This window comes from Lacerta agilis, chromosome 3 (genome assembly GCF_009819535.1).
Source record: "Lacerta agilis isolate rLacAgi1 chromosome 3, rLacAgi1.pri, whole genome shotgun sequence".
NCBI classification, from domain to species: Eukaryota; Metazoa; Chordata; class Lepidosauria; order Squamata; family Lacertidae; genus Lacerta; species Lacerta agilis.
Genome location: NC_046314.1, coordinates 116,663,867 through 116,690,244, shown reverse-complemented (window position 1 = coordinate 116,690,244; position 26,378 = coordinate 116,663,867). Strand labels below are relative to the sequence as shown.

General features: G+C 48.7%; 1 protein-coding gene across 1 annotated transcript; it reads left to right on the top strand.

Annotated features, from left to right (window-relative positions):
• The first annotated feature begins 681 nt into the window (after positions 1–681).
• CCDC25 (coiled-coil domain containing 25) lies at positions 682–19,197 on the top strand. Its single transcript, XM_033145232.1, has 9 exons — positions 682–766; positions 2,892–2,942; positions 4,684–4,723; positions 9,048–9,099; positions 9,924–9,999; positions 10,587–10,690; positions 13,845–14,047; positions 15,690–15,735; positions 17,666–19,197. The coding sequence occupies exons 1-9, from the start codon at positions 742–744 to the stop codon at positions 17,693–17,695; spliced, it is 627 nt and encodes a 208-aa protein (XP_033001123.1). The 5' UTR covers positions 682–741; the 3' UTR covers positions 17,696–19,197.
• The last annotated feature ends 7,181 nt before the right edge of the window (positions 19,198–26,378 follow it).

Here is a 26,378-nt window from a genome sequence, read left to right as displayed (position 1 = left end):
CAACGAAGGGTGCATCCAGCACACACACACATATATATATTTAAATAATTAAAATATCGCACTCGGTAGAACATTAGCCTCTGAATCTCAGGGTGGTGAGTTTGAGCCCCGCATTTAAGGGGGTTCGACTAGATGTCCCTATGTACCCTCTTCCAAACCTACAATTCTATGAGTCTACTATTAATTTTTCAATTTCAATTTATTTATTTTTTAAAATTTTAAAATTTATTTTTCATCCCGCCCTCCTGCTATAAAGAACATGCACGGACCTCCTTTCCTCAGCGCTTCGCCCCTCACACAACACCCCCGCGACTGAGGTAGGCTTCGCAATGGAGGATCCGTTTCCCGCCTGGCGATTTTCTTCTTTCGCACTCCAACTCCCATCAGCCCCAGCGGCGACTCCTATGGTCAGGGGATGACGGGAGTCGTAGTCCACAATGCCTGACGGGTTCCCCACACGGGCTCCTCCTTCCCGGGGCGAAAGGTGGCGACTGGCCTCGCCGGAGGAGAGGGGATTTGAACCCGAGGCTCCCGCCCAGGCGCCGGGCTCTCCTCAGCGAGCCCACTAGGCCGAACGGCCTCCGAGGGCCCCTTTTCGTTTATTCCTAGCTCTATGGGTCGTGAGGGGAGCGTCACTTCCGGGAAGCCGCCGCCGCCGCCGGAAGTCGCTGGCCGCTGTTCTCGCGCCGCTCAGAAGGGCCTCTGGCTTCCTTCCCACCCGGTGCGGACGGGCCCGTTGCCATGGTGTTCTACTTCACGTCCAACGGTAGGTGGCGCGGGGGGGGGTTGGGTTGAGGGGGGAGGGGACGGCGCCGGCCCTCTCCATAGGGCCTTGGGGGGGGGGGGGTTCCTCGCCTCGGTTTATTCGCCCTGTATCTACTTATTATCATTACTGTATTTCATTTGCACCCCCCCTTTTCCTCAGAAAAGCTGAAGGGAGCACGGAGGGGGGGCCCAGCGCACCATTTCATCCTCACAACAACCCCGAGAGGTAGTTCGAGGCTGTTGCTGCTGTTGCTTCATCGCATCTGTATCTCGCCCTTTCCCTCAGGGGAGCTCAAGGGTCGCGCACATAGTTCTTCTACACACGCACACACTCCAGTTCCTTTATTTCTTATTTTTCAAAATACAGAAAGCAGTATACTCTGGGGGGGGGAGAGAATGATGATGGTAATAATAATAATAATAATAATAATAATAATAATAATAATAATAATTTATTTATACTCTGCCCATCTGGCTGGGTATCCCCAGCCACTCTTGGCGGCTTCCAACAAAAGATAAAAAAATACATTGAAACCTCAGTCCTTAAAAACTTCCCCAAACAGGGCTGCCTTCGGATGTCTTCTAAAAGAAGTGTGCATGCACACGAAAGCTCATACCAAGAACAAACTTAGTTGGTCTCTAAGGTGCTACTGGAAGGATTCTTTTATTCTTTTATTTTGTTTTGACTATGGCAGACCAACACGGCTACCTACCTGTTTCTAAAAGCCAGATAGTTGTGTATTTCCTTGACATCTGATGGGAGGGCGTTCCACAGGGCGGACGCCACCAACGAGAAGGCCCTCTGCCTGGTTCCCTGTAACTTTGCTTCTCACAGGGAGGGAACCACCAGAAGGCCCTTGGAGGTGGACCCCGGTATCCGGGATGGAGACGCTCTCCTTCAGGTCTACTGGGCCGAGGCCGTTTAGGGCTTTCAAGGTCAGCACCAACACTTTGAATTGTGCTCAGAATCGTACTGGGAGCCAATGTAGGTCTTTCAAGACCGGTGTTATATGGTTTTGGCAACTGCTCCCAGTCACCAGTCTAGCTGCTGCAATCTGGATTAGTTATAGTTTCTGAGTCACCTTCAAAGGTAGCCCCACATAGAGTGCATTGCAGTAATCGAAGCAAGAGATAGGCCTAACTAAAGCATGCACCACTCTGGCGAGACAGTCTGCGGGCAGGGAGGGTCTCAGCCTGCGTACCAGATGGAGCTGGTAGACAGCCACCCTGGATACAGAATTAACCTGTGCCTCCATGGACAGCTGGGAGTCCAAAATGACTCCCAGGCTGAGCACCTGCTCCTTTAGGGGCACAGTTACCCCATTCAGTACCAGGGAGTCCTCCACACCATCCTGCCCCATGTCACTTCCGCCTTGTCACAATTCAACCTCAATCCTGATAACCAAAATATATGTTTAAAGACACTATACATCCCATGGAGGGTTCAAAATGCAGTTTGACCATGGCATCATATCTACCTTGATTTGTTTATAGAAAGATTCTGAAGGAAAATGTTTTGTAGATTTCAGGCAACCTTAGCTGTGGAGTTTTTCCTTTGGTTGCTTTCATTGGGAAACATACTTCCGGGCAGAGGAAGCGCTGACAAAGTATCCGGTCCGTAGCTCATTGCCGATTCAAAGTCTTTGGAGCTGATATGGACATCAGAATCCTGATCCACTTCCCTGAATGCTTCAGCTCCGGCCCCCTATGGCAGCTTTGGGGCCACAACATTGAAGGCTTTTTTTAATTAAATCTTCCAAAGACAAAAAAATCAAGGGTGGCATACTTAGTTATCCCCCACTCTTCCATTTCATCCTCACATCAGTCCTGTGCAGTAGGTTGTAACAATTATTGGGGGTTCCCCCCCTCTTTATCCTTGCCAAAGCTGTGAGACTGAAGAGGGGTCACCTCTTGGCATTTTCACATCTCGGCCACCTACCTGAAAGAACTGGGAGAACTTGTGGTCCTTGAACAGAGCTTCCGAACCTCTGAGCTAGAGCAGGACCTAGAACGGATTGTGTTGTGGGTGGGGAGCAAATATGTTTTGCGGGGGAACACACTGTATGTCCGTGTGGGGTTTGATCTGAAACTCTGGTTCATTTTGTTTCCCTTTTGCATCCTCTCAGTTGTTCCTGGCGCTGCCTACACAATTTACATGGGAAAAGATAAATATGAAAGTAAGTACAGTACTCTGGATATGCCTGTCAAGATGGAACCGATTTTATGTATTTTGTGTTTGACCCCATTTTTATTTTTAAACAGACCTTCTGATAAGTTGTGCATCTTCAGTCAGAACTCATTGGCTCTTTGGTATGGCAGAAAACAAGCCTTTATCCTGATCAGTGGGGATTTCCTTGCCCAGCATTGTTTTAGAAAACAAAAACCATTTTAGAATTAAATCCCTGACACTTTGTGATAGCTTGATACATGCCAGTCTCAAAACAGTTTCCAGGAGTAAAATTCATGGGAAACATAAGTACCTCTAGATACGCTGAAGTGAAACGCAACTGCATTAACGCTAATTTAATATTCCTCATTTGAGCCAAATGCTGGTGTAAATTAGTATTTTTTTAAAAGGGCATTTTCTTGCTTTTAGTGAACTTCCTAACATAGGACTGTGAACGAGTGCTTGATCCGTGATCTCAGCCTCACTGAGATTGGGTGGGGGATTTTATCTTAAAATTGGAATCCAGGGAGGCCAGTCAGGCAATTCTGATGTATAAACTGGCATTTAGCTAAATGCTGTGTATCTGTATCCAATTTTCGTTAAGCAACAGCTTTGAAATACTTTCTCAAAAGCAAGTCATCTTCTAGATTCTTTGTTTCTGATTAGTTTGTAGCCCGAAAGTTGCCTGACTTTCAAAAGAAAGGGAAAACAGTTTCTACTTACACTGTCACAGACTTTCTTATGTTATAATATTGAAATTGTGGAAGCAATATATATATATTTTTTGGTAGGAGTTCAAGAAATTAATGAGCAGTTCCTTGAAATACATCAGCTGGTTGATTATTTTTGCACATGCAACTGTTAAAATTACTCTCTGATGGTCACCCATGACTTTTCAGATACCAACATTATTTTTAATCCTATGGAAAACGTTTTCCAGAATTGTTCAGTTGTTTGAGCTTGGTCCCTTTAAAATAATGTTTGAAATCTCCTCTGAATTTATGTCCTCTCTACCAGGCAATTGTCCCAAATTGTGCTAATCTATGAAGATTAAGTAGCAATCATCCGTCCCTTTTTGTTAAGGGTCACTTAATTTTATGCACTGAAATATGAGGTCATTTTCACAGACATAAATATATTTAGTAATATTAATTACACAGGGCTTTTCCCTACTTACTTATACTTGCTGTACAGTGGTGGTTGTTTAGAGCACCTTTATTGAAATAAAACAGCTGCTTCTAGATTATATCTGAGCTATTCTCCCAATATCTCTCTTGAAGTCTGTTTGTGTTTTTAAACTGAAGAAACCTTTAGCAGCACAATCCTGTGCACGTCTAACCAGATGAAGCCAAAGAATAAAAGGTTAGACCTCTGTTGTCTCACGATACTTAATGTGTGCAAAAAGCATTTCCCTTGCAGAGACAACCAAGGGAAACGTGGGTCTACCTTTTTGAACTGCTAGTGTTGCATTAATCGTTCAGCAGTGCTATACATCTGCTCAGATCCAGTTAGGAACTTCAACATTCAAAATTTGCAGCCTGGTTCAAACTGAAATAATGGTTCCTGTCTTGAAAGTTTAGTACTAAGTTCCATTGTTTCCAGAGAGATTTTCCTGTTTCACAGTTTGGTTTGTGACCCAGTGGACTCGAGTGATAATCTCTGTCCCAAAAGTCCAGTTGTAACCTGACTCTCAGAGAGGGCTGAGAGGGAATGATTTCTGCTCACTGCTTGGTTTGGCTTTTTTCCTGCAGATGAAGACCTAATAAAACATGGCTGGCCGGAAGATGTTTGGTAAGTACTGATCTGAGCCTCTCTTTATGCACTGGGCTGCAAGGTTTCAATAAGGTAGCAAGGACTCCTGAGTAAGATTAGCAGACATGAAATAAGAGAAGATGTGGATAAGGAACCGGTTAAGTAGCAAGAAGCAAAGAGTAAAAATCAATGGCCAGTTTCCCAAGTGGAGGGATGTAGAAAGTGCCGTCTCCCAAGGATCAATATTGGGACCTTGGCTTTTTAACTTGTTTTTAAATGGTCCAAGGGACGCAGGTGGCACTGTGGTCTAAACCACTGAGCGTAGGGCTTGCTGATTAGAAGGTCAGCGGTTCAAATCCCCATGACGGGGCGAGTTCCCGTTGCTCGGTCCCTGCGGTAGACTCGTAATCAGGGGAACCGGGTTCGCGTCTCCACTCCTCCACATGCAGCTGCTGGGTGACCTTGGGCTAGTCACACTTCTTTGAAGTCTCTCAGCCCCACTCACCTCACAGAGTGTTTGTTGTGCGGGAGGAAGGGAAAGGAGAATGTTAGCCGCTTTGAGACTCCTTCGGGTAGTGATAAAGCGGGATATCAAATCCAAACTCTTCTTCTTGTTCTTCTTCTCCTGCCAACCTAGCAGTTCGAAAGCATGTCAAAGTGCAAGTAGATAAATAGGTACCGCTCCGGCGGGAAGGTAAACGGCGTTTCTGTGCACTGCTCTGCTGGCCACATGACCTGGAAGCTGTACGCCGGCTTCCTTGGCCAGTAAAGCGAGATGAGTGCTGCAACCCCAGACTCGTCCACGACTGGACCTAATGGTCAGGGCTCCCTTTACCTAAATGGTCCAGACTTAGGGGTGAGCAGTGAGGTGGCTATGTGTGCTAAAATTGTACAGGGTGGCTAAAACAAAAACAGATTAAGAAGAGCTCCAAATGGACCCCTCCAAACTGAGCGAATGGGTGGTAATGGCAAATGTAGTTTGGCAGCGACAGTTATTGTAGAGTTCGAAAAAGTTCAGAAAAGCCCTGTGAGGAAAGGTTACACAGCATTTGGGACTTCTTAGTTTAGAGAGAAGGCAAGCAAGAGGTGACAGAAAATTTTTAAAAAATGTGCATAGTGTGGAGAAACTGAATAGAGAATTCCCCCCCCCCCAATAACGATAGAACTCGTTGACATCAAATAAAAATGAATGTTGGAACTTCCAGGAAAGATAAAAGAAACTCCTTCTTTGTGCAGCACAGAGATGGACTATGGATGTTGCTGTTTCATGAGGCTGTGATGGCCACCAACTTGGGTGGCTTAAAAAGGATTACCGTATTTTCCGGCGTATAAAACAACTGGCCGTATAAGATGACCCCCAATTTTTCCAGTTAAAATATAGAGTTTGATATACACTCGACCGCAGATTCTCCACCCGGCGTGTAAGACGACCCCCGACTTTTGAGAAGATTTTCCTGGATTAAAAAGTAGTCTTATATGCCAGAATATACAGTAGATACATTCATGGAGCATAAGGCCATGGGTCGGCAAACTAATGCCCACGGGCTGAATCAGGCCCAACTGCCTTCTGGATCCGGCCCATGGGCGGTCCAGGAATCGCCGCCAGTGTGTGCGTTCTTTCCCTCTCCCTCACACGGCGGCAGTGGCGCATCCTCCCTCCCTCCCCCCTGGCTTCTCCCGGCCCTGCCTAGAGGAGGAAGGGGGCTGGGCTTTGTTGGTGCCAGCAGCAGCAGCAGCGCTCGAGCGGCCCCCATTTTAAGCAGCCCCTCTCAGGAGCCCTTTTGCGTGCTACTCATCGTCCCTCCAGCCCCTGCCACTCATAAAACACAGGTAAGTAGACACTGGGGCTCATGGTGCTCTTGCATCACCCCCCCCCCCAAATATAGTCTGGCTCCCCGCAAGATCTGAGGGACAGTGGACCGGCCCCCTGCTGAAAAAGTTTGCTGACCCCTGCTATCAGTGACTATTAGCCAGGAGGGCTCTGCTCTGCCCCCACAGTTAGAGGTAGCAGTGCTTCAGAAACCAAGAGGGGAGAGTGATGGTGCTCTTGTGTTCAGATCCTGCTTGCGGGTTTACCATTGGGGCGTCTGGTCAACCACTGTGAGAACAGGAGGCTGGACTAGATAGGTCATTGGCCTGATCCAGCAGATGCTCTTCTTTTGTACTTGTGGTGGTTATTTAGTCTGTGAAATGAGTCACGCTCCTTAGTAAAGCTGACAGCAAAATCACATTTTAGAGCGCTTCCTGCACTGCATTGTATAAGACTGGAGGTGGGGTCCTATTTTTAAATTTTACTCTAAATGCAAAGAACCCCCCCTGTGTTTATCATGCCCCCTCCCCCAGTATATCAGGGGCCAGAATCTTCATTTGTTAGTTTCCCACAATACAGGTGTGAGTTCTTAATACTGTAGATATATATTTTAATGCAGCAGCATTCAATGATTCAAGATTGTCTTGTTCTGTCCCCCCCGCATCCCAAAAAGTTTCCAGTGATAATTTCCCAACATCCATTTGTGATGTTTCTTGTCCTGCCCAAAGTTTTGTACTACTGGAGTAGCCTTCCTTTGTTTTCTCTTTAATCTGCGTCCAGCTGGCTCTGGGCCTTTCCATGTCTACTTTGCTATCTTTTTGGCATTTTTATTTCCGTAATCCCTTGTTAGCTTTGTAATTTTTATCTGCTGTCTCTTATTACATTTGCTAATGTTGGCGTCTTACTCTGTTAGACTTTAACGAATATATAATTCTACAGTCCCCAGGGATCTGTTTTGATAAAGGCAGTACAGAAATGTTGTAAACAAAGGACTGGATGTTGAATGATCAGGTTCCTGGCAGACAAATGTACTTCTGCCTTGGCACAGAAAGTGGTGCCTAGGTTACACCCAGAGGCAGAGAGGATCCAAAGGAGTTAACATGATAATCTTTTTGCACTTCAGTAGACCCACCAACAGATTTTACACAAGCCATTTTGTATATTAAGCAGGCAAATTCAGCATAAATCACCCCATGAAGTATTTAATCCATTCTCTCTTCCCCCCCACACCATTAACCCCCAAAAGGTTGCTGTGCTTTTTATTTTGGTTTATTTAAAATGTGAAGAATGAAATGAGCAGTTAAAGCAATGGCTACGGTGAATAATGTAAGCAGTGACAGTACTAGTTGAACCGACAGCAGGTGAGGGCAGAGTATGAAACAGAAACTAGGAGCTGCTGCATGTTCCCTCGTGACCTTCCTCTTGTAGATGCTGCCTCTTTGAGCCACAGTGGAGAGGGGCCTGTGGACCAGTCAGAAGGGTGGACTGGTCAGCTTCATCCTTCAGGGTGACTGGTTGAAGGTGTCTGATGCGTTTGGAACGTTTTTAGGGCCCAAGCAATCAATTCTTCCCCTCCATGTCTCGTTGAGCGATAAGGCAGACTACCCAGGTTTGTGGATCATTCTTAGCCATTGGAGGATAGTGTAGATGCAAGCTTCAGACTGGGATGGTTCATAGACTGGCTCTATTTTTGGGTGGGGGAAATGGCTATAGAGGTTTTTGTAAAGCGGGGCAACACTGCACCCTTCGGACAATGCTGGAGAAGGTCCCTGTTTCAGTCCCTAGCGGCATTTCCAAGGTAGGACTGGGAAGGTCCCCTTCCTGAAAACCCGGAGAGCTGCTGCCAGTCAGTGCAGACAGTACTGAGCTGGGTAGACCAATGACATGACTCTGTATAAGGCAGCTTCCCATATTCCTGTCTGCCATCCTGGCCAGGACTGGTAGGAGTTGGGAGTCGGACAACATCTTCAGGTTCCTCACCCGGTTCTAAAGGTACACATAAGAACCTAAGCAGGGCTTGCTGGATCAGGCCAGTAGTCCATCCAGTCCAGCATTCTGTTCTCACAGTGGACGATCAGATGCCCAATGAGAAACCCCCAAGCAGGATTCAAGCACAGTTGGTATTCAGAAGCATTGCTGCTCTGACTGCAGAGGCAGAGCTGAGCCATCGAGAGCCCTCTCTTCCTCCATGATGTGTGAGAAAGTGCTATGGTTTAACTCTGCACAGTGTGAAGAAGGCCTTCCTTAAGGCCTAGTCTCAGTCATCTTGCATTGTTGGCCTTTGGATCACTAGAGGGAGCACTCGGCTCAGAGGGAGTTGGTGCTGTTTTAGCAGCTGTTTCCTTCAGCCTTTCAATTTCCTCTTCAGGCCATTGCATACTTTTGCAGAGATGTGAGCGTGATAAGCCATAAAAATTCCTTCCCCCGCTATCAAGTATGCATGCTTTAAGATGCTGGTAGCCAGGTGGCGGCCAGGCTCTTGGAGTGCTACGTAGGGCAACATTTCTTTTGGGTTGAATCATCTCACTCAGATCTGTGCTGTATTGTGTGTAGGTTCCATGTGGACAAGCTCTCCTCTGCCCATGTGTACCTCCGGCTGCACAAGGTAAACAGCCTTCCTCTGCTTCTTGCCCTCTGTGGTAGTTCTTACTCAGCCAAGTGGTGGGGAGGGAGGGAGGGAGGGGGGGCACTTGTCCACTTTGGGGGCTGCAGCCATCACCCCCTCCTCTCAGGGCCTGTCAGCCTCCCCCAAGGTAATGCACCAGCTCCTGAAAACTACCATGTTTAAAAGAGGTCCTCTGATATATGCTTGCAACACTCTGCAGGTTTTGTCGGTGTTGATGAAGGCCATTTTATTATAAAGCCTATAAAATATTTTGCATAAAAGGAAGAGCCCCTGTGTCTGGCTTTCTTCAACATCTTGTAGCCTCTGAAAGCCAAATTCACTGATTGTGGTGTCCGATTCTGTGGACTATGTTGGATGCATCTACTCTGCAAAGTTTTATTCCATAATTCTCTTAGTCTCTTAGTGCTGCAAAACTATTTGGGTTGCTTCCGACTAAGTTCTACTGAGATGAGAGCAGACCAGTTGGCATCTCTGGATTTTGATGGGTCTACTCTGACTAATTTGGTGGTTATCTCTGCGGTAGCAGACTAATTGCAATGGCCCTGCACTTGCAGTTCGGCCGCAGGGCCCCTCGCTCTGCCTGCAGAATCTGCTTCCTTCCTAGCATGCCTTTTGTCTCTCCCTCCACATGAGCTGCTCACTCTCTTTTGAGTTTTGGCAAAGTCAAAACTCGGCGGAGTTTCTGCAATACTGTAAAAATTATATGTGGCAAATGTATGTTAAGTTTTGTTGATTCTTGAAAATAAAAACATATTTGCAAAAAAAAAAAAGAGCTGCTCACTCTCTGCCTTGCTTCCTTTCAGGGGCAGACGATGGATGACATCCCAAAGGAGGTTTTGATAGATTGCGCCCACCTGGTGAAAGCCAACAGCATTCAAGGTAAGGTGTTGCTGTTCTGCAGCATGTCCTGGCCTGGCGAAACCAGCAAGGATTCAGAGAGGAGTCACGGGTGGAGATTGAGGCCTTTGGGGGGCAGCTGGAGCCAGTGGACACTGATGGTGTGGCTTCTCCCACCTGTTGTCTTGCAAGGGGCAGGCATCACAGGAGCTGCTTAAGACGTCCTCCCTTCCCTCCTTTGCCAGCCCAGTCAACAACCATCTCTCTGACGGAACATTTCTGTAGAGGTGCCCAGTCTCTTGGGGAACAGCTGCTGACATTGCATTGTTGCCAACCTAAAGGACTCTTATTCTTCATTTGTTTATATTTATTACATTTCTAGCCCACCATTTCCCTCCTAGGAGCTCATGAGAGGCAGTGACTGGCCCCCAAGGTCACCCAGAGAGCCTCATGGCCAAGTGGGGATTTGAACCCTGATCTCTCCCAGGACCCAGTCCAACACTAACCACTATACACCATGCTGCCTTACCGAGTCTTACAAAGAGTTGTTAGGAAATAATGGTTAAAACTGGGTTTGCTGGAGAGAAAAACCAGCCTGGTGAACAGAACGGCCCTCTTTGTTCTTCTAGGCTGCAAAATGAATAGTGTCAACGTTGTGTACACTTCATGGGCCAACTTAAAGAAGACGGCAGAAATGGACGTGGGACAGATCGGGTTTCACCACCAGAAGGACGTAAGTGTCTTGCCTCCGCTCCCATCTTCTCAGATACCCACCTCCTGGCTCCAGAGCACCGGCCCACCAAGGAAATAGAGGGAGGTTTGCAGCATGGGTAAAGTGAGGAAGGGGTGGGTGGGAGTTCCTGCTGCCATTCTTCAGGCATCACAGCACCCTTTGGCTCCTCTCCCACTGAGGTTACAATTTGTGTGGCGCATGGATTGCTGGTGGGGGGTGGTTTGCAGGGGGGAACTGCGTTCACGCTGCCAAGCTGTGTGCTATGCAGCAACCATTTATGATTTCATGTGAGAAGCCACAAAGATTAAGTTTGAAGCGGACAGAGGCTGTATGCCACTCTCCTGTGTCTGTGCGCGCATGTGCATGTCTGCCTCTATCTGCAGTTACTTTACAGCCACCAACCTAGATGGTTTTAAAAGAGGATTAGACAAATTCTTGGAGGGGGAGAGGGCAACTGATGGCTACTAGCCAGGATGGCTAGGCTCTGCCTCCACAGTTTGAGGCTGCAGTGATTCCAAATGCCAGAAACTGCAGGAGGGGAGAGGGCTTGCAGGTTTCCCATCATGGTTGGGCCACTGTGAGAACAGGATGCTGGACAAGATGGGCCCTTGGCCTGATCCAGCAGGCTCTTACTAGGTTCTTAACTTGTTTAGCACTCTATTATTCTGACCTGGTGGCACCTTCTGCTGGTTCCTACGTTCAGGTCAATTCGAAGTGCTGTCGGCTCACTTCATTTATGTGCTTTGTTTTGGCTGCAGCCTTTCTGTTGGGGAAGTGTGCTGAAGCTCTTTGTGGGAGGTTTGGGTAATGGAAGAATGGACCAGCTGAGGCAGAGATGCATATAGGTGGGGTCAAGATCCATGTTTGCTGGACAGACTGGTGAAGCCCCCCCTCCTTCACCTTTAGTTGGGAGGAGCTGAGTCTCCACTGCTTCCCATCACCTGTTCATTTTCAGAGAGGGTGTGCGGGGCTCTTGGAGATGACCACAGGGATTGAGCTGGGTGCCCTGCATGCCTCTTGCCATCAGCTCGGAATGTGCTTGTGTGTTGGGCCTTAAGATGCCTCAAGACTCTTTTGGTCCACCCCCCCCCAAAAAAAATAAAAAAAATAAAGACCTTAGAAAATGAGGTTGGGAACATAAGAAGAGACTGGTGGCCTATCTAGTCCAGCATCCTGTTCTCACAGTGGCCAACCAGATGCCCCCATTGGGAAGCCTGCAAGCAGGATTCGAGCACAAGAGCAACTCTTCGCTGCTGAGATTTCCAGCAGCCTCGAACTGTGGCGGCAAAGCATAGCCATCATGGCCAGCAACCATCGATAGCCCTCTCCTCCATGAATTTGTCTATTCCTCCTTCAAAGCCTGTTGGGAAGGAGAAGAAGAAGAAGAGGAGTTTGGATTGGATATCCCGCTTTATCACTACCCGAAGGAGTCTGAAAGCGGCTCACATTCTCCTTTCCCTTCCTCCCCCACAACAAACCCTCTGTGAGGTGAGTGGGGCTGAGAGACTTCAAAGAAGTGTGACTGGCCCAAGGTCACCCAGCAGCTGCATGTGGAGGAGCAGGGAAGCGAATCCGGTTCACTAGATTACGAGTCTACTGCTCTTAACCACTACACCACACTGGCTCTGGAAGAGACTGTGGCCAGAGCTCCCAGGCTGGGCCAAATGGGCCAATGCCTTGACTTGTTTACAAGGCACCTTGCAAAGTTCATGCTTCTCCCATGATCAGCATTGTCCTTGCAAACCTGGGGCCTAAAAGCACATCACCTCCCTCCCCACTTTTTGTGTGTGAAAAGTTAAGCCTGGAATTCAAAGGAAAGACATTAGCCAGAGTCAAACCTGTAAAACAGCCAGTGGCCTATAATTGGGAATGAGGAACCCCGTTTTGTTCTCCTTCTCTTTCAAGGCCCTGAGCTACTCCAGCCAGCTGAACATTTCAGGGGTACATTTTTTGACTTCAACACTTACATGGGCCTGTGACTTGTTGATGCTTTTCATCCCTCTCCTCTCCAGTGTGTGAGACTTCCCCACAGGGCTTGAAGCCCTGGCAATGTGGCCAGGATTGAGGGGAGGTGGGAAGCGGCAATGGCCTCCAAGATGGGATGGATGCAGTGAGCCAGCCAGCCAGGCCTCCTGGGGGTGTGTTTTGGCTGTTGCGCAGACTTCCTGTGTTACTCTGGGCGAGTGATGTAATCTCTTGAGCCTGGAAAAAAGAAACCTTTCCAATGACATCAGAAGGATCGAATCAGATACTGGAGGCCCTGTAGCATGGGATTAATTTTTTTTTTTAAAAATGTATTTTTAACCAAATGAAGGCAGGAAGTTGCTGACTTAATGTTTTGAACTAGCGACATGATGGAAGGGCAGAGTAGTGTCTGACATCTGTTCAAAACAACCTCACTTCTTAATAATTAGAAGTGGAAGGGTGACAATGGCAACCTTCCGCTTGGTCCTGGCAGGAGCCACAGCAGAATCTGGCTTCGTTCCCTCCTTAGAGATGCGCAGGAGAGCAGGGCCCTGGGCTTTTCCTCCTGTGTTGACTTCATGGGGGTGGGAAAGATGAGGTTTGTTGGGGATGCTGTGCCTTCCATAGAATCCTAGAATCCTAGAGTTGGAAGAGACCCCAAGGGCCATCCAGTCCAACCCCCTGCCAAGCAGGAAACACCATCAAAGCATTCCTGACAGATGGCTGTCAAGCCTCCGCTTCAAGACCTCCAAAGAAGGAGACTCCACCACACTCCTTGGCAGCAAATTCCACTGTCCAACAGCTCTTACTGTCAGGAAGTTCTTCCTAATGTTTAGGTGGAATCTTCTTTCTTGTAGTTTGAATCCATTGTCCCGTGTCCGCTTCTCTGGAGCAGCAGAAAACAACCTTTCTCCCTACTCTATATGACATCGTTCCAGTTTGACTGTAACTCAGTTGCCGTTTGTGCTGTCCAGGGTGCCCCCAACTGCGATGGTTTATTTTCTTGCTTGCCTGCCTTCCTTGTGCCAGCCTTTCTCAGAAACATGGAATTGTAAGATTTGGAAGGGACCCAAAGGGTCATCAGGTCCAACCCACTGCAGTGCAGGAATCACAGCCTTGGCCTCCAGCAATTTTGGGAAGGTGGGTGCAGGTCTCCCGAATGCTGATCACCGTTCTCATTTGTCCCCAGGTGAAGATTGTCACGGTGGAGAGGAGGATGAACGAGATCCTGAACCGGCTGGAGAAGACCAAAGTGGAGCGGTTCCCGGACCTGGCTGCCGAGAAGGAATCCCGCGACCGGGAAGAGAGAAACGAGAAGAAAGCCCAGATCCAGGAGATGAAGCGGAAGGAGAAGGAGGAGGTGAAGAAGAAGAAAGAGATGGAAGAGCTCAGGTGAGCGAGGCCACGACCCCCTTTTGGGAAGTCAGGTTGGGCCCCTCCCAGTTGAATGGGGGTGTAGAAAAAAGCAGAAAACGAAGGCAGCCGGCCTGCTTTCCTGAGCAACACAGCCCAGTGCTAGGCTCAGATTTGTCTTCCCTTTCTAGATGAATTCAAACATAACTTTTAAATAACCGTGATATTATGCCACAGTTTAGGATCTGCCTCCACTGACTTTACGGGCCAGCAATGTGTTGCGCCGAGAGGCTCTCGGAGCAGCGGGACGTAGGCAAGCAGCAGGGGTTTTTTGTGGGGGGGACAACCCCACCCCCGTGACAGTGGTTGGTTCCTTGGCCTGTGTTTCTCTTGCCACCCCTTCCTCGTTGGTGCTGGCCAATGGCATAAGCATGTGAGTGCCGCTATTCGCCCGTGCACCCTGCTTCCTCGCTAGGCTTTGGTTGCAGTTCACTGCCTCCTGGGCTCCTCTTCCTTCGCTTTGTCAGGAAACAGTGGTGTTTGGGCTGCCTGGGTTTGACTTTGGCCAAGGTCCAGAGGTGACCGAGGGTGTGTGGGTCTCTATGTGTGACCTTAAAAAAAAAAAAGTTCCGGCAGCCCTTTGGGCCTCATTGGGTGCTGATCTGGGGGTCCCTTGACCTTTGCAGTTGGGAGGCTGACCGTCAGTTGTGGTTACAGGTGGGTAGCCGTGTTGGTCTGCCATAGTCAAAACAAAATAAAATAAAAAATTCTTTCCAGTAGCACCTTAAAGACCAACTAAGTTTGTTCTATCTGAAGAAGTGTGCATGCACACGAAAGCTCATACCAAGAACAAACTTAGTTGGTCTCTAAGGTGCTACTGGAAAGAATTTTTTATTTTATTTTGTTTTGTCAGTTGTGGGAAATGGAACTCTTTTGGATTCCAGCTCCTCTGATCTTGTAAGCTCTTGAAGGAACTATTAGAGCAACAGTGGGGATGCTGCAGCCTGTGAGCCAAATTAGGCCCAGGAGGGATAATAATCTGGCCCCGTTTCCCCCCCCCCCAAACCGTGCCCACAGCATAGATGCTGCCATGTGTGGGGCAAGTAAAAACGTGTCTGCAAAGGAGCCTTGAAAACGTGGTTGTTCCTCGGCAAGTCATCCTTGCTGTAAGCGCCATTCCGTTGACTGTTGCTTAAAGTAAGCCCCTCGGGCGTCCCCTGCTTTCGTATGGGATCCTTGTTTGAGAGGAAGAAGGCAAAGGTTTGGGAGTGCCCCTCTGCTTCTTTCCTTTTGATATTGGCTTACCTGATTTCAGGCGATAGGCAGGTGGCTCATAAGAACATAAGGAGAGCCTGGTGGATCAGGCCAGTGGCTCCTCTGGCCCAGCATCCTGTTCTCCCAGCGGCTGACCATATTCCCCCAAGGGAAGCCTGCAAGCAGGACCCAAGGACAAGAGCCTTTTCTGCTCCTGTGGCTGCCAGCGACTGGCACTCAGAAGCATCGCTGCCTCCAAGCACTTTGGAAGCGGAGCGGAGCCACCCTGGCTAGTCACAGTCCTGCCAGCCAGACTCTGTTCCCCACCCCTGCATTAGAGGGCCAAAGGGACCTCCGTATTTTTTTGCCAGCCAGGTTTTCTCTATCTGAGCAATGTCTGAATGCACTGTTGCCTTTCCTTTTGTAGGAGTTACTCTTCCTTAATGAAGGCGGAGAACATGTCCTCCAACCAGGTATGTCCAGGGTGCTCCTCGCGAGGAGCCTGTTGCCCTAGTGAGCAGCAGGCTGGATGGGCGTGGTGGCAAGCTCCTTCCAGTTCCACCACTGATGTTAGCCTTTGCTGAGCAAAATCCCTGGGTAGAGAGAGCAAGCTGGGTTGGGCTGGATGGCCTTTGAGTGCCCCTCCAGCTTGATGATTCCACAGTTCATGCTTTCCCCTTGCAGGCTTCCTCAGAGCTAGTAAACTCCAGCTGGGGAAAGTCTGCACCCTTATGCAAGGGCACTGCCAGTGCCTCTCCAGTACCTCATGGTCAAGCTGGGCAGCAAGAGCCCTGTGAAAAGAGGGGAACTCCCTCCACTCCTCTGTTTCTCTGGTGGGACGCGGGTGGCGCTGTGGTGTAAACCACTGAGCCTAGGGCTTGCCAATCGGAAGGTTGGCGGTTTGAATCCCCACGATGGGGTGAGCTCCTGTTGCTCTGTCCCTGCTCCTGCCAACCTAGCAGTTCGAAAGCAGTGCAAGTTGATAAATAGGTACCGCTGTGGTGGGATGGTAAACAGCGTTTCTGTGTGCTCTGGTTTCCATCACGGTGTCCCGTTGCGCCAGAAGTGGTTTAGTCATGCTCGCCCCATGACCCAGAAAGCTGTCTGTGGACAAACGCCGGCCCCCTCAGCCTGAAAGCGAGATGAGTACTGCACCCCATAGTCGCCTTTGACTGGACTTAACCGTCCAGGGGTCCTTTATCTTTAGTTTCCTTTGGGGGCCTTTCTCCCTGTTCATAACTGGGCCTTCTCGGTAGAAGCACCCACCTTACAGAATGCCCTCCCATCAGGTGTCAAGGAGATAAATAACTTGTACAGTGGTACCTTGGTTCCCAAACTTAATCCATTTCGGAAGTCGGTTCTAAAACCAAGGCGTGCTTTCCCATAGAAAGTAATGCAAAATGGATTAATCCGTTCCAGACTTTTAAAAACAACCCCTAAAACAGCAATTTAACATTAATTTTACTATCTAACAAGACCATTGATCCATAAAATGAAAGCATTGCAGGAGGACTCGATTAAGAAACGGAATGGACTCAACAGGAAGCGAAACACGTTTTAATTCCGAGGCAAAATTCTCAAACAGAAACCCCTACTTCCTGGTTTGCAGCGTACTATTTCCAAATTGTTCATAAACTAAGCTGTTCTAAAACCATGGTACCACATCTGATGGTACCCCTTTCTAGTTTTTTAATGTTTGATGTTTTATTAGACTTTGTTGGAAGCTGCCCAGAGTGGCTGGGACTACCCAGTCCGTTGGGCTGGGTAATAATAATAAAATTATTAGTGTGATTATTATTATTATTAGCCAATCTTAGCTCGAGAGTGGAGCATAAAGAATACAGGAATGAGAGGAAGTGCGATGGACTGCCTGGTGGCTTCCCCATGCCTCCCTTTTGAAAAAAATGTTGAAAGGAGTCTTGCGTTTATGCAGTTTCTTTTGTCTCTAGACTTAAAAAGCTGGATGAGCCCAGCAAGAATTTAGCCTCTGGGTGGGAGGCAAGCAGCCCCTGGCTGTGCCCAGGAGGCTACTCAGCCAGAAAGTGAACTCCAAACTCATTTGCCTGTAAGGGTTAGAGTTATGTGACTAGAATGAGGAGGCAGTAAAGACTTAATCCTGTGAAGCTGCCTGTCCCCAGCTGCTTTGCATTGTTTAGCTGTGGAACTCCCTCCCACAGGAGGCAGTGATGGCCACCAATTTGGATGACTCCGAAAGATGATTAGACAAGTTCATGCGGGGGGGGGGGGAGGCTTTTGATGGCATTCGTCTTTTGGTGAAGATCAGGTAGATGCGGACCCAGTGAGGGAGCATTAATTCTGGGATCCAGCCCTGCAGAGCCCGCCTGCCCACCCGCCCTTAAAACGTCCTCTAGAAAGCCCTTTTTCTGTCCTCCCCTCCCGCAGGACGGCAATGACTCAGATGACTTCATGTAAACCAAGGCACCCTCCTCTTGGGCGATGAAGATGGACCTGAGCTCTTCGGTGTCGGTGCCAAAAATAAGCAAGTGGACTTGGGAGTCTCTGTGCCCGTTTCATCATTCTGGCCGGCGTCTGGAAGGAGCTGGGCGGCTCTCCTTCCTGGACTGAGCATCCCGGCAGACGTTCTGTGGCTGCCACCTTCCAATTCCAGAGCCGCAAGGAGGCGTGCACCTTTCCAGGGGAACTTGGGGAGGTGGTGGCAGCTGTGACTTTTCATGCCTGAAGCCTCCTGGGGAGCAGTCCGTGACCTTAGAATCAGAGTCTGCAACCTGAGGGGGACGTCTTCATTTCACAGGGTTTGGGTTTAGGGTATTCCCCCCCTTAAATGATGGGTTTGTGGTCCCCCTCCTCCCTTTGGCCGAGTGCACCAGTGTCAAGAGTCTGGTTCTCTCTTTAAACTCTGTAGGAATCTGCTCAGCACAGCTGCATCGCCCGTGCTGTAAAATGCTTGCCTGGATCTCAAGAGCATCACTCATTTGAGCAGTCATATAACCGGGGGGATGGGGGAAGGGATGGGATGGGACTTCTATTTCGGGGCCCCACAAAGCTCACTGCCCCTGTTCAAGTAAAACTGGACTTCTGTGTGATCTCTGTCTGTCTCCCTATGTCTTTTCCCCGCCCGCGTTTTGGCTTTTTCTCTCCTCCACTTCTCATCCTTGGCGGCTCATTTGCAAAGCTTGGGGGTTGCAGAGGGTGTCCCTCTGGCTAGCAGGGCTCACAGCTGTTTGGTTCGCCTCATTGGGGAAGGTTGCAAGATGCATTCCTTGAAATTTCTCAAGCAGGGGCATCACAGTTCCTCTCTGAAGTTTTTCAAAGCGGAGAAGCAGCTGCTTTTTAAGACCAGACTGGGGAGCCTCAGATTGTGGGGGTTTAGTTCCCAGTTCCTCCAACAGCATCGGTGAGAGCGCAGAAGAGCTCAGAGCTGCCCTTGTCCCCTCCAGAGGCTCGAAGCTCCTACACAAGACCTGACTCCAAGCTCCCAGAAAGCGCCTTTCACGTTGCCAGGGGGTCAGGACCAACCACGTGCTCCTGCTGCCCCGTTGGGGACCTTAGGTGAAGAAGCGCCAACCTCAGCCTAGGCCAGCCTTCCCCAACATGATGCCCTCTTGCTGTTTTGGATTATGGTTGTAGTCACGCAGCCATGCTGGCTGGACTTTGTGGGCCAAAAGGTTGGGATGGGGGGCATCAGGTTGGGGAGAGTCTGGCCTAGGGCTTCCCCTAATACCTCCATCATGTCTACAGATCAGCCCTCTTCCTGACCTCAAGAACGACTCTAGAGGATGTTAAGTGTGTATGTCGGAACCTTCACATGTGTGCAGTCTGCATGAGAGGCTCAGCACGCCCTTCTGTGAGAAATGGGATCTTTGGCGCAGAGATAACGCACATTGCTGAATGTGTGCCTGTTGCTGCAACCCTGATGCCTAATAAAAAAATCTTCCACACCAAGAGCTAATGGACGAGTGATTGGTTTATTGCAAGGAAAAGGTAGTGTGAAATTTATAGTGCAAATATAGATGCAGGTGACAGTTTTAATACTCTTGCATTCGCATTCCTAGCTTAAAGGTAACTGATCCCTGAGTTCCAAGAAGCAGAAAGTGAGCGTAACATACATAAGAACACCAGAAGAGCCTGCTGGGTCAGGCCAAAGGGAGCCCAGCATCCTGTTCTCACAGTGACCAACCAGATGCCTGTGGGAAACCCAAAAGCAGGATCTGAGCCCCAAAACCTCCTCCTGTCCTGTGGCTTCTAGCAACTGGGACCCAGAAGCACCACTGACACCCCCCCCCCCCGTGCTGGCAGAGCATGTCTGTTGTGGCTCAGAGCCATCCATAGCCCTCTTCTCCCTGAATTTGTCTAATCTCTCTGGTGGGGTCAAGTTTTCCATTATTTCGTGTTGTTATGGATATGAAACGGGGAGAACAATTACAGCAACAGGCGAACATGAAAGGATGAAAAACAAAGCAGCAAAATAGAGTCCGGTTGCACATGGGTTAAAATCACAAAGTCCAAGTCAAAACTTTTGACTTTATCAGATCGCAAGAGTATTGTTCCGGATTTGCCAGGCTTGTGCAATGGTTGTCATGAAAATGATGGTTTCGCTTTATATTCATAAAGGAATTCCAGATCACATAAATATGAGTGTGGACGTTCTCAAATTATGCATGGCTTTCTCCATTATAGCCCATCCAGAGTGAGCCGTACCATGTGTCTGGTGTAAGATTTTGTAACCATTGAGTTACAATTACTGTTTGCACTGCCCAGATCATATATAAGACCAGTTCTTTTGACAAGATTTTTTTTTTTAAAGCCAGCCAAATTGGTGGCCATCCCTACTTCCTGTAGGAGCAAGTGATGGCTAAACTGTGCTGCATGAAAAAGCATTTTATCCGTCTTTTATCTATTTGTTACAGACCTGAAATTATAAGAGGAAGAGAGCAGAATGTATACCTTATCCAGAAGAAAGTGAGGACTCGAGAGTAAAGATTAAGATTTCTGTGCTTGTTGAGAGCTAGGCTCTCCCCTCTCTCTGAAACCTGCAAGCTGTCAGGCTATGGAGAGCTCACCCTTTTGCCTGGTCCAACGGGGTTCTGCCATTGTCCCAGTGAGTGATGCAGAGTATGGAGAAAAGTCCTGGAGCCTGAGAGCTGCTCATTTGACCTACATCACACTTATACCTTAAATGCATTTTTGGGATCTCATCTATTCCTATGGAGAAGAAGGGGGAATGCTTAAGTGGTTAAGAGCGGCAGACTCGTAATCTGTTGAACCGGGTTCGCTTCCCCGCTCCTCCACATGCAGCTGCTGGGTGACCTTGGGCTAGTCGCACTTCTCTGAAGTCTCTCAGCCCCACTCACCTCACAGAGTGTTTGTTGTGGGGGAGGAAGAGAAAGGAGAATGTGAGCCGCTTTGTGACTCCTTCGGGTAGTGATAAAGCGGGATATCAAATCCAAACTCTTCTTCTTCTTCTTTGATATGTATGTTTTAATGTCTGGCCCTTAAGATTACTATTGTCGCCTATGTGGGATGAATTTGGGGTGAAGAGGGCAGAAATTGGCCCATCCCAGAAAACACGTCCCATCTTCCTAATTTTAAGGTGTAATAAATTAAGGCATCAGTGTTTGGACTTAAAAACCCATCGGGGGGGGGGGGGAGGGGGGGAGGAGAAGCATATATTTCCTGGTAGCCAGTTTGATCAGTTTATCAGTTTGATCCTCTTTGCAACTCTGGAGTCAGGAAGTCTGCTGGTTGTCTTATTAGAATCATAGGATTGTAGGATTGTTCATCTAGTCCCAACTCCCCGCAGTGCAGGAATTGCAGCTAAGGAATCCCAGACAGGTGTTCCTCCAACCTATGCCTAAAAACCTCCAGTGAAGGAGGACCCACCAGCTTCCGAGGTAGCCCACTGCACTGTCGGAACGGATCTTGCCATCAGAAAGTTCTTCCTCATGCTGAGTCAGAATATCCTTCCTTGAGCCAGCATGGTGTAGTGGTTAAGAGTGGTAGACTCGTGATCTGGTGAACCGGGTTCGCGTGTCCCCTCCTCCACATGCAGCCGTTGGGTGACCTTGGGCTAGTCACACTTCTCTGAAGTCTCTCAGCCCCACTCACCTCACAGAGTGTTTGTTGTGGGGGGAGGAAGGGAAAGGAGAATGTTAGCCGCTTTGAGACTCCTTTGGGTAGTGAAAAGCGGGATATCAAATCCAAACTCTTCTTCTTCTTCTTCAGGTAGTAATGAAGTGGGATGACAAATCCAAACTCTTCTTCTTCACAGGCCTTAGGTTGCCAGCCCCTGACCATGACCGTCACTTGGAGTTCCTTGGAGAATAACTTGGGATATAAATGCAAATGATAGTATTAAGCAGGAAGTGAGCTGTGTCTCAGGCCACCACCCATCTCTAGGTATAGAATTGAGAGGAGCGCAAGGCTCCAAATGTGAGCTAATGCCCACTTATGCATCTGCCACATTCGCCACCACTGATACCTTGAGGAGACACTTTTATCCAGCCACCTGTCGTACTGTGTCAAAGTTCTGACTAGCCCAAGGTCACCCAGCAGCTGCATGTGGAGGAGCGGGGCTGCGAACCCGGTTCACCAGATTATGAGTCCACCGCTCTTAACCACTACACCACACTGGCTCTCGCGGCCCATTTGGGTTGTTTAACCGGCCCATGGACCCCTGCTGCTCAGTCGGTTGGCTCCCGTGTGCAGAGCAGAGCGGGGACCGCCTTCCGCGACGCTGGCCGGCTTCCCTTTGACTGCAGGAAGCTCCTGCAGCCAATGGGAAGCTGCGCACGCCTCCTCTGCACCGGAAGGAGTGGCTGAAATAGTTTTTGCGCATGTGTGCGTGCGCGCACTCTGGCCCACCGCGGCGCCTGTGGGACCGTGAACCTGCCCAATCCACAAAAACTTTGCCGACCCCTGGTCCTGGTTTCCCCCCTCCTCATTGAATCCTCACAACAACTCTGTGAGGTAGACGTTGGCTGGACCCCAACGTCACCCAGTGAGCTTCATGTCTGAGTGGGAATTTGAACCGTGGTCTCTCCCAGGTCCCACTCTGGTGCCATTGCCACCACTACACACTGGAGCTCATACCTGTTGCACAGAGTGGACCTAAGGGAATCCAGTAGCTTGGGAGGCATGTGCAGAGCGCCAGCTCCACATAGGTGGAGCTCTTGCTAAACTCTCAGATCCGTATCCTTTGCTTCACGGTGTGTGTTTGTTTTTCCACGAGCTCCTAGCAGTTTAAGGGAAGCTGTTTGCATAACTTGCAAAAACACACGCAGGCCACAACGTTTGAGGCTCTTCGCTGCAGAAATAAATTGCACAACGTGAATCACACATAATTGGGGCTGCATCACTTCAAACAAAGCTCTTGTTTTGCTCTGTTTTGTTTTCTTAGATCTAGAGATGCGGTAAGCCGGGCTCAGCTTCTCCTTTTAGAAATGAAATAATCCAGATTTCCCCATCCTGTTGCCACAAGGAAGCTCAAAACATTTAAAGGCAATAAACTCAGCTATGGCTACTGCTGCAAAGCCAGCAGGAGATAGAGGCACCATGTGACAGGAGCTGCCCTGAAATGCTAAGCCCACAGACGTAAACCCGATTTCACAATCGGGGCATAGGAAAACCATGCTGCAGAAAGTCTTCTGGGCTAATGAAATGTTTGTCAAGCTACATCTATCTTTAAAAACTTAGAAAAACGCCACTGGGAAAACACCAGATTTGTGCACTTCTCTTGCTGTAAACAGATCAGCCTCTTCCCCACCCCCTAATCATTTTGCTGTTATTGAATCTGTTCAATAATAATAATGATTCTGAGGCAGCAATGGCCACCAACCAGGGTGGCTTTAAGACAGCATCAGGCAACTTCAGGGAGGATATGGCTATTGATGGCTACTAGCCGGGGTGGCTAGGCGATGCTTCTGAGCGCCAGTTGCACTCAGGTAAGGAGAGTGCCTCTGTGCTTGGATCCTGCTTGCTACTTTCGGACAGGCACCTGGTCAGCCGCTGCGAGGACAAGATACTGGACTAGAGGGGCCGCTGGCCTGATCCACCAGTCTTACGTTCTTAAGGAACAATTTAAACACAAGCACACCTTGGATGCAGCAGACAAATCATCAGGTCACTGCTGGCCTTGTGAAGCCACTGTCTCTTCAACGGCCCTGCAGGTGAATCCAAGGTTGTGCAGAGAGTCCCGTCCTCTGCTTGGGATTCCTTTCCCCAGTTCAGAGCTTGCAGGATGGTGTCCCTGCCTGGAGCAGTTTTTGTTTTCCAGACTGGCTGGCAAGTGTCCGCCAGCCAGCTGCCCAGAGAAGAAGACACTGCTGGGTGGGGACTTCCTCGCCTTCTCCTCTTGCTTGTTCTGGAGGGATCTGCAGAACATCGTGAGCCTTTCCTGCTGCTGGTCTCATGATGCCTCCTGGCTGGCTCGCTCAGCGGCTTCTTGCCCAGCCGGCGTGGGAGGCCTCCGTCAGTCTTTGGCTGGGCCTCCTAATAATAACCTCAGGACCTCAAAAGGGCCTCCTGGATCAGGCCCAATGAGCCGTCTTCTAACTGGCCAACCAGGTACCTGCGAGGCTCAGAAAGGCAGGACGGTGGTCCGAAGACTGGCCTGCCCTTGCAGAGACTGCTGTGCAGATGTCCTGTATATTATTTATTTTAGTGCATTTTGGCCACACCTTTCCTCTAAACTCCTCCTACTCCTCCCCACTTTATTCCCCACAACCCTGTGAAGTAGATTAGGCTGAGATATGAGGTTGGATGGCCATCTGCCATGGATGCTTTAGTTGAGATTCCTGCATAGCAGGGGTTTGGACTAGATGACCCTCGGGGGTCCCTTCCAACTCTACAGTTCTATGATTCTATGAAAAATCAGACAGGCAGTGTGATCTGTCCCAGTTCCCCAGCCCATACACTTCCCCAGGGCCAAGTGAGGTAACCCTGCCTCATGTCTTGGACCCAAATGCATCAGTTCATGGCCTTTCCTTCCTTCCTTCTTCATCCCCTCGGATGGCTGAGTCAGCACCTGGGCTCCGTCCAGCCTTAGCTGTAGCTTTCATCGCCTCCTGACCAGTCTGGGCTGGCTGGAGGAGCAAGACCCACACAGTGGCTCTGTGTTGGTGTGTGCCAGTCTGAACTGAATCACAGAATAAAAGAACAGTGGAGCAGGTTTCCATAATACTAGTAGTAGTAGTAGTAGTAGTAGTAGTAGTAGTAATAATAATTTATTCCCCAGCCACTCTGGCTGGCTCCCAACAGAATATTAAAAACACCAAACATTAAAAACTTCCCCAAACAGGGCTGCCTTCAGATGTGTTCTAAAAGTCAGATAGTTGTTTATTTCCTTGACCTATGATGGGAGGCATTCCACAGGGTGGGTGCCACTACTGAGAAGGCCCTCTGCCTGGTTCCCTGCAGGTTCACTTCTCACAGTGAGGGAACCGCCAGAAGGCCCTCGGAGCTGGACCTCAGTGTCCAGGCAGAACGATGGGGGTGGAGACGCTCCTTCAGGTCTACTGGGTTGAGTCTGTTTAGGGCTTTCAAGGTCAGCACTAACACTTTGAATTGTGCTCAGAAACATACTGGGAACCAATATAGATATTTCAGGACTGGTGTTATATGGTCTCGGTGGCCGCTCCCAGTCACCAGTCTAGCTGCCGCATTCTGGATTAATTGCAGTTTCTGGGTCACCTACAAAGATAGCCCAACGTAGAGCGCATTGCAGTAGTCCAAATGGGAGATAACCAGAGCATGCACCACTCTGGCCAGACAGTCCGCGGGCAGGGAGGGTCTCATCCTGCGTACCAGGTGGAGCTGGTAGACAGCTGCCCTGGACACAGAACGGACCTGCGCCTCCAGCTGCTATTATAGCAACGGCTGGAACCTGAAAATCCTTACAGTTACTTACAATATAGCGAGGGCAAAAAAAAGCTTCACAATTTTTATGCAGTTTGGTATGCAGAAATGATTAAACGCATGGAAGAGGGGAGTCTGCAATGCATGCTGGGCCCCCTCAGTCTTAGGCGCAAGACGGCGCCTCTGCCGTGCTGCAAGGTCTGAAATCCCTCCATCTAAATCCAGGTGTGAATATGTGAATTGATCCTATTTCTTAAACCTATGACAGCCTCCTCCGCTGCGTCTTGATTCTCTGCCACAGCCCTGCAGAAATCGGAGGTGGCGTCCAACCTTTGTAACAATATACGCAAAGTCCAACAGACAATTGGAGATCACCACTGAACAAATACAGGCACACCGTGAAACCAAAATAAATAAACCACAGGTATGTGAATGTGCCGAAGGTAGCAGAGCGGAACCATTTACGGCATAAGCATAATGGTAAAATAACAAGAGGTTGCAAAACATGGACCCTTGTTACACCTTCCACTTCCACTCGTCCCGTGTTGTTTACCAATGAATTGGAACAAACGTCAGTCCACAAAAAACCTGATTGGTGTTTGCTACGATTCAGTGGTAAACACTGAGCTTTCCTTTCCTTTTTTTCTCTTTCTCTTTCTTATTTATTTATGCTTTTAAATTTTATACATTTCACTAATTTTACAATCATTTTAACATTTCAAAACTTGACTTCCTTCCCCCCTTTTCTGCAGTTCCTTAAATTTATTTTTAATATCTTCTTTAATATCAAATAGCCAGCATGTGTAGAGACAAAGTCAGAAAAGCTAAAACACAGAATGAACTCAGGTTTGCTAGAGAGGTTAAAAGCAATAAAAAGGGCTTTTATGGGTATGTCCGTAGCAAAAGGAAGAACAAGGAAACAGTGGGGTCACATAGAGGAGAAGATGGTAAAATGCGAACAGGAGACACAGAAAGGGCAGAACTCCTCAATGCCTTCTTTGCCTCAGTCTTCTCCAAGAAATAAAACAATGCCCAACCTGAAGAACATGGAGCAGATGATTCAGCAGGGGAAACACAGCCCAGAATAAGTAAGGAGGTAGTACAGGAATACTTGGCTAATTTAGATGTATTCAAGTCTCCAGGGCCAGATGAACTACATCCAAGAGTATTAAAAGAACTGGCAGAGGTGATTTCAGAACCACTGGCAGTAATCTTTGAGAATTCCTGGAGAACAGGCGAAGTGCCAGCAGACTGGAGGAGAAGAAGAAGAAGAAGAGTTTGG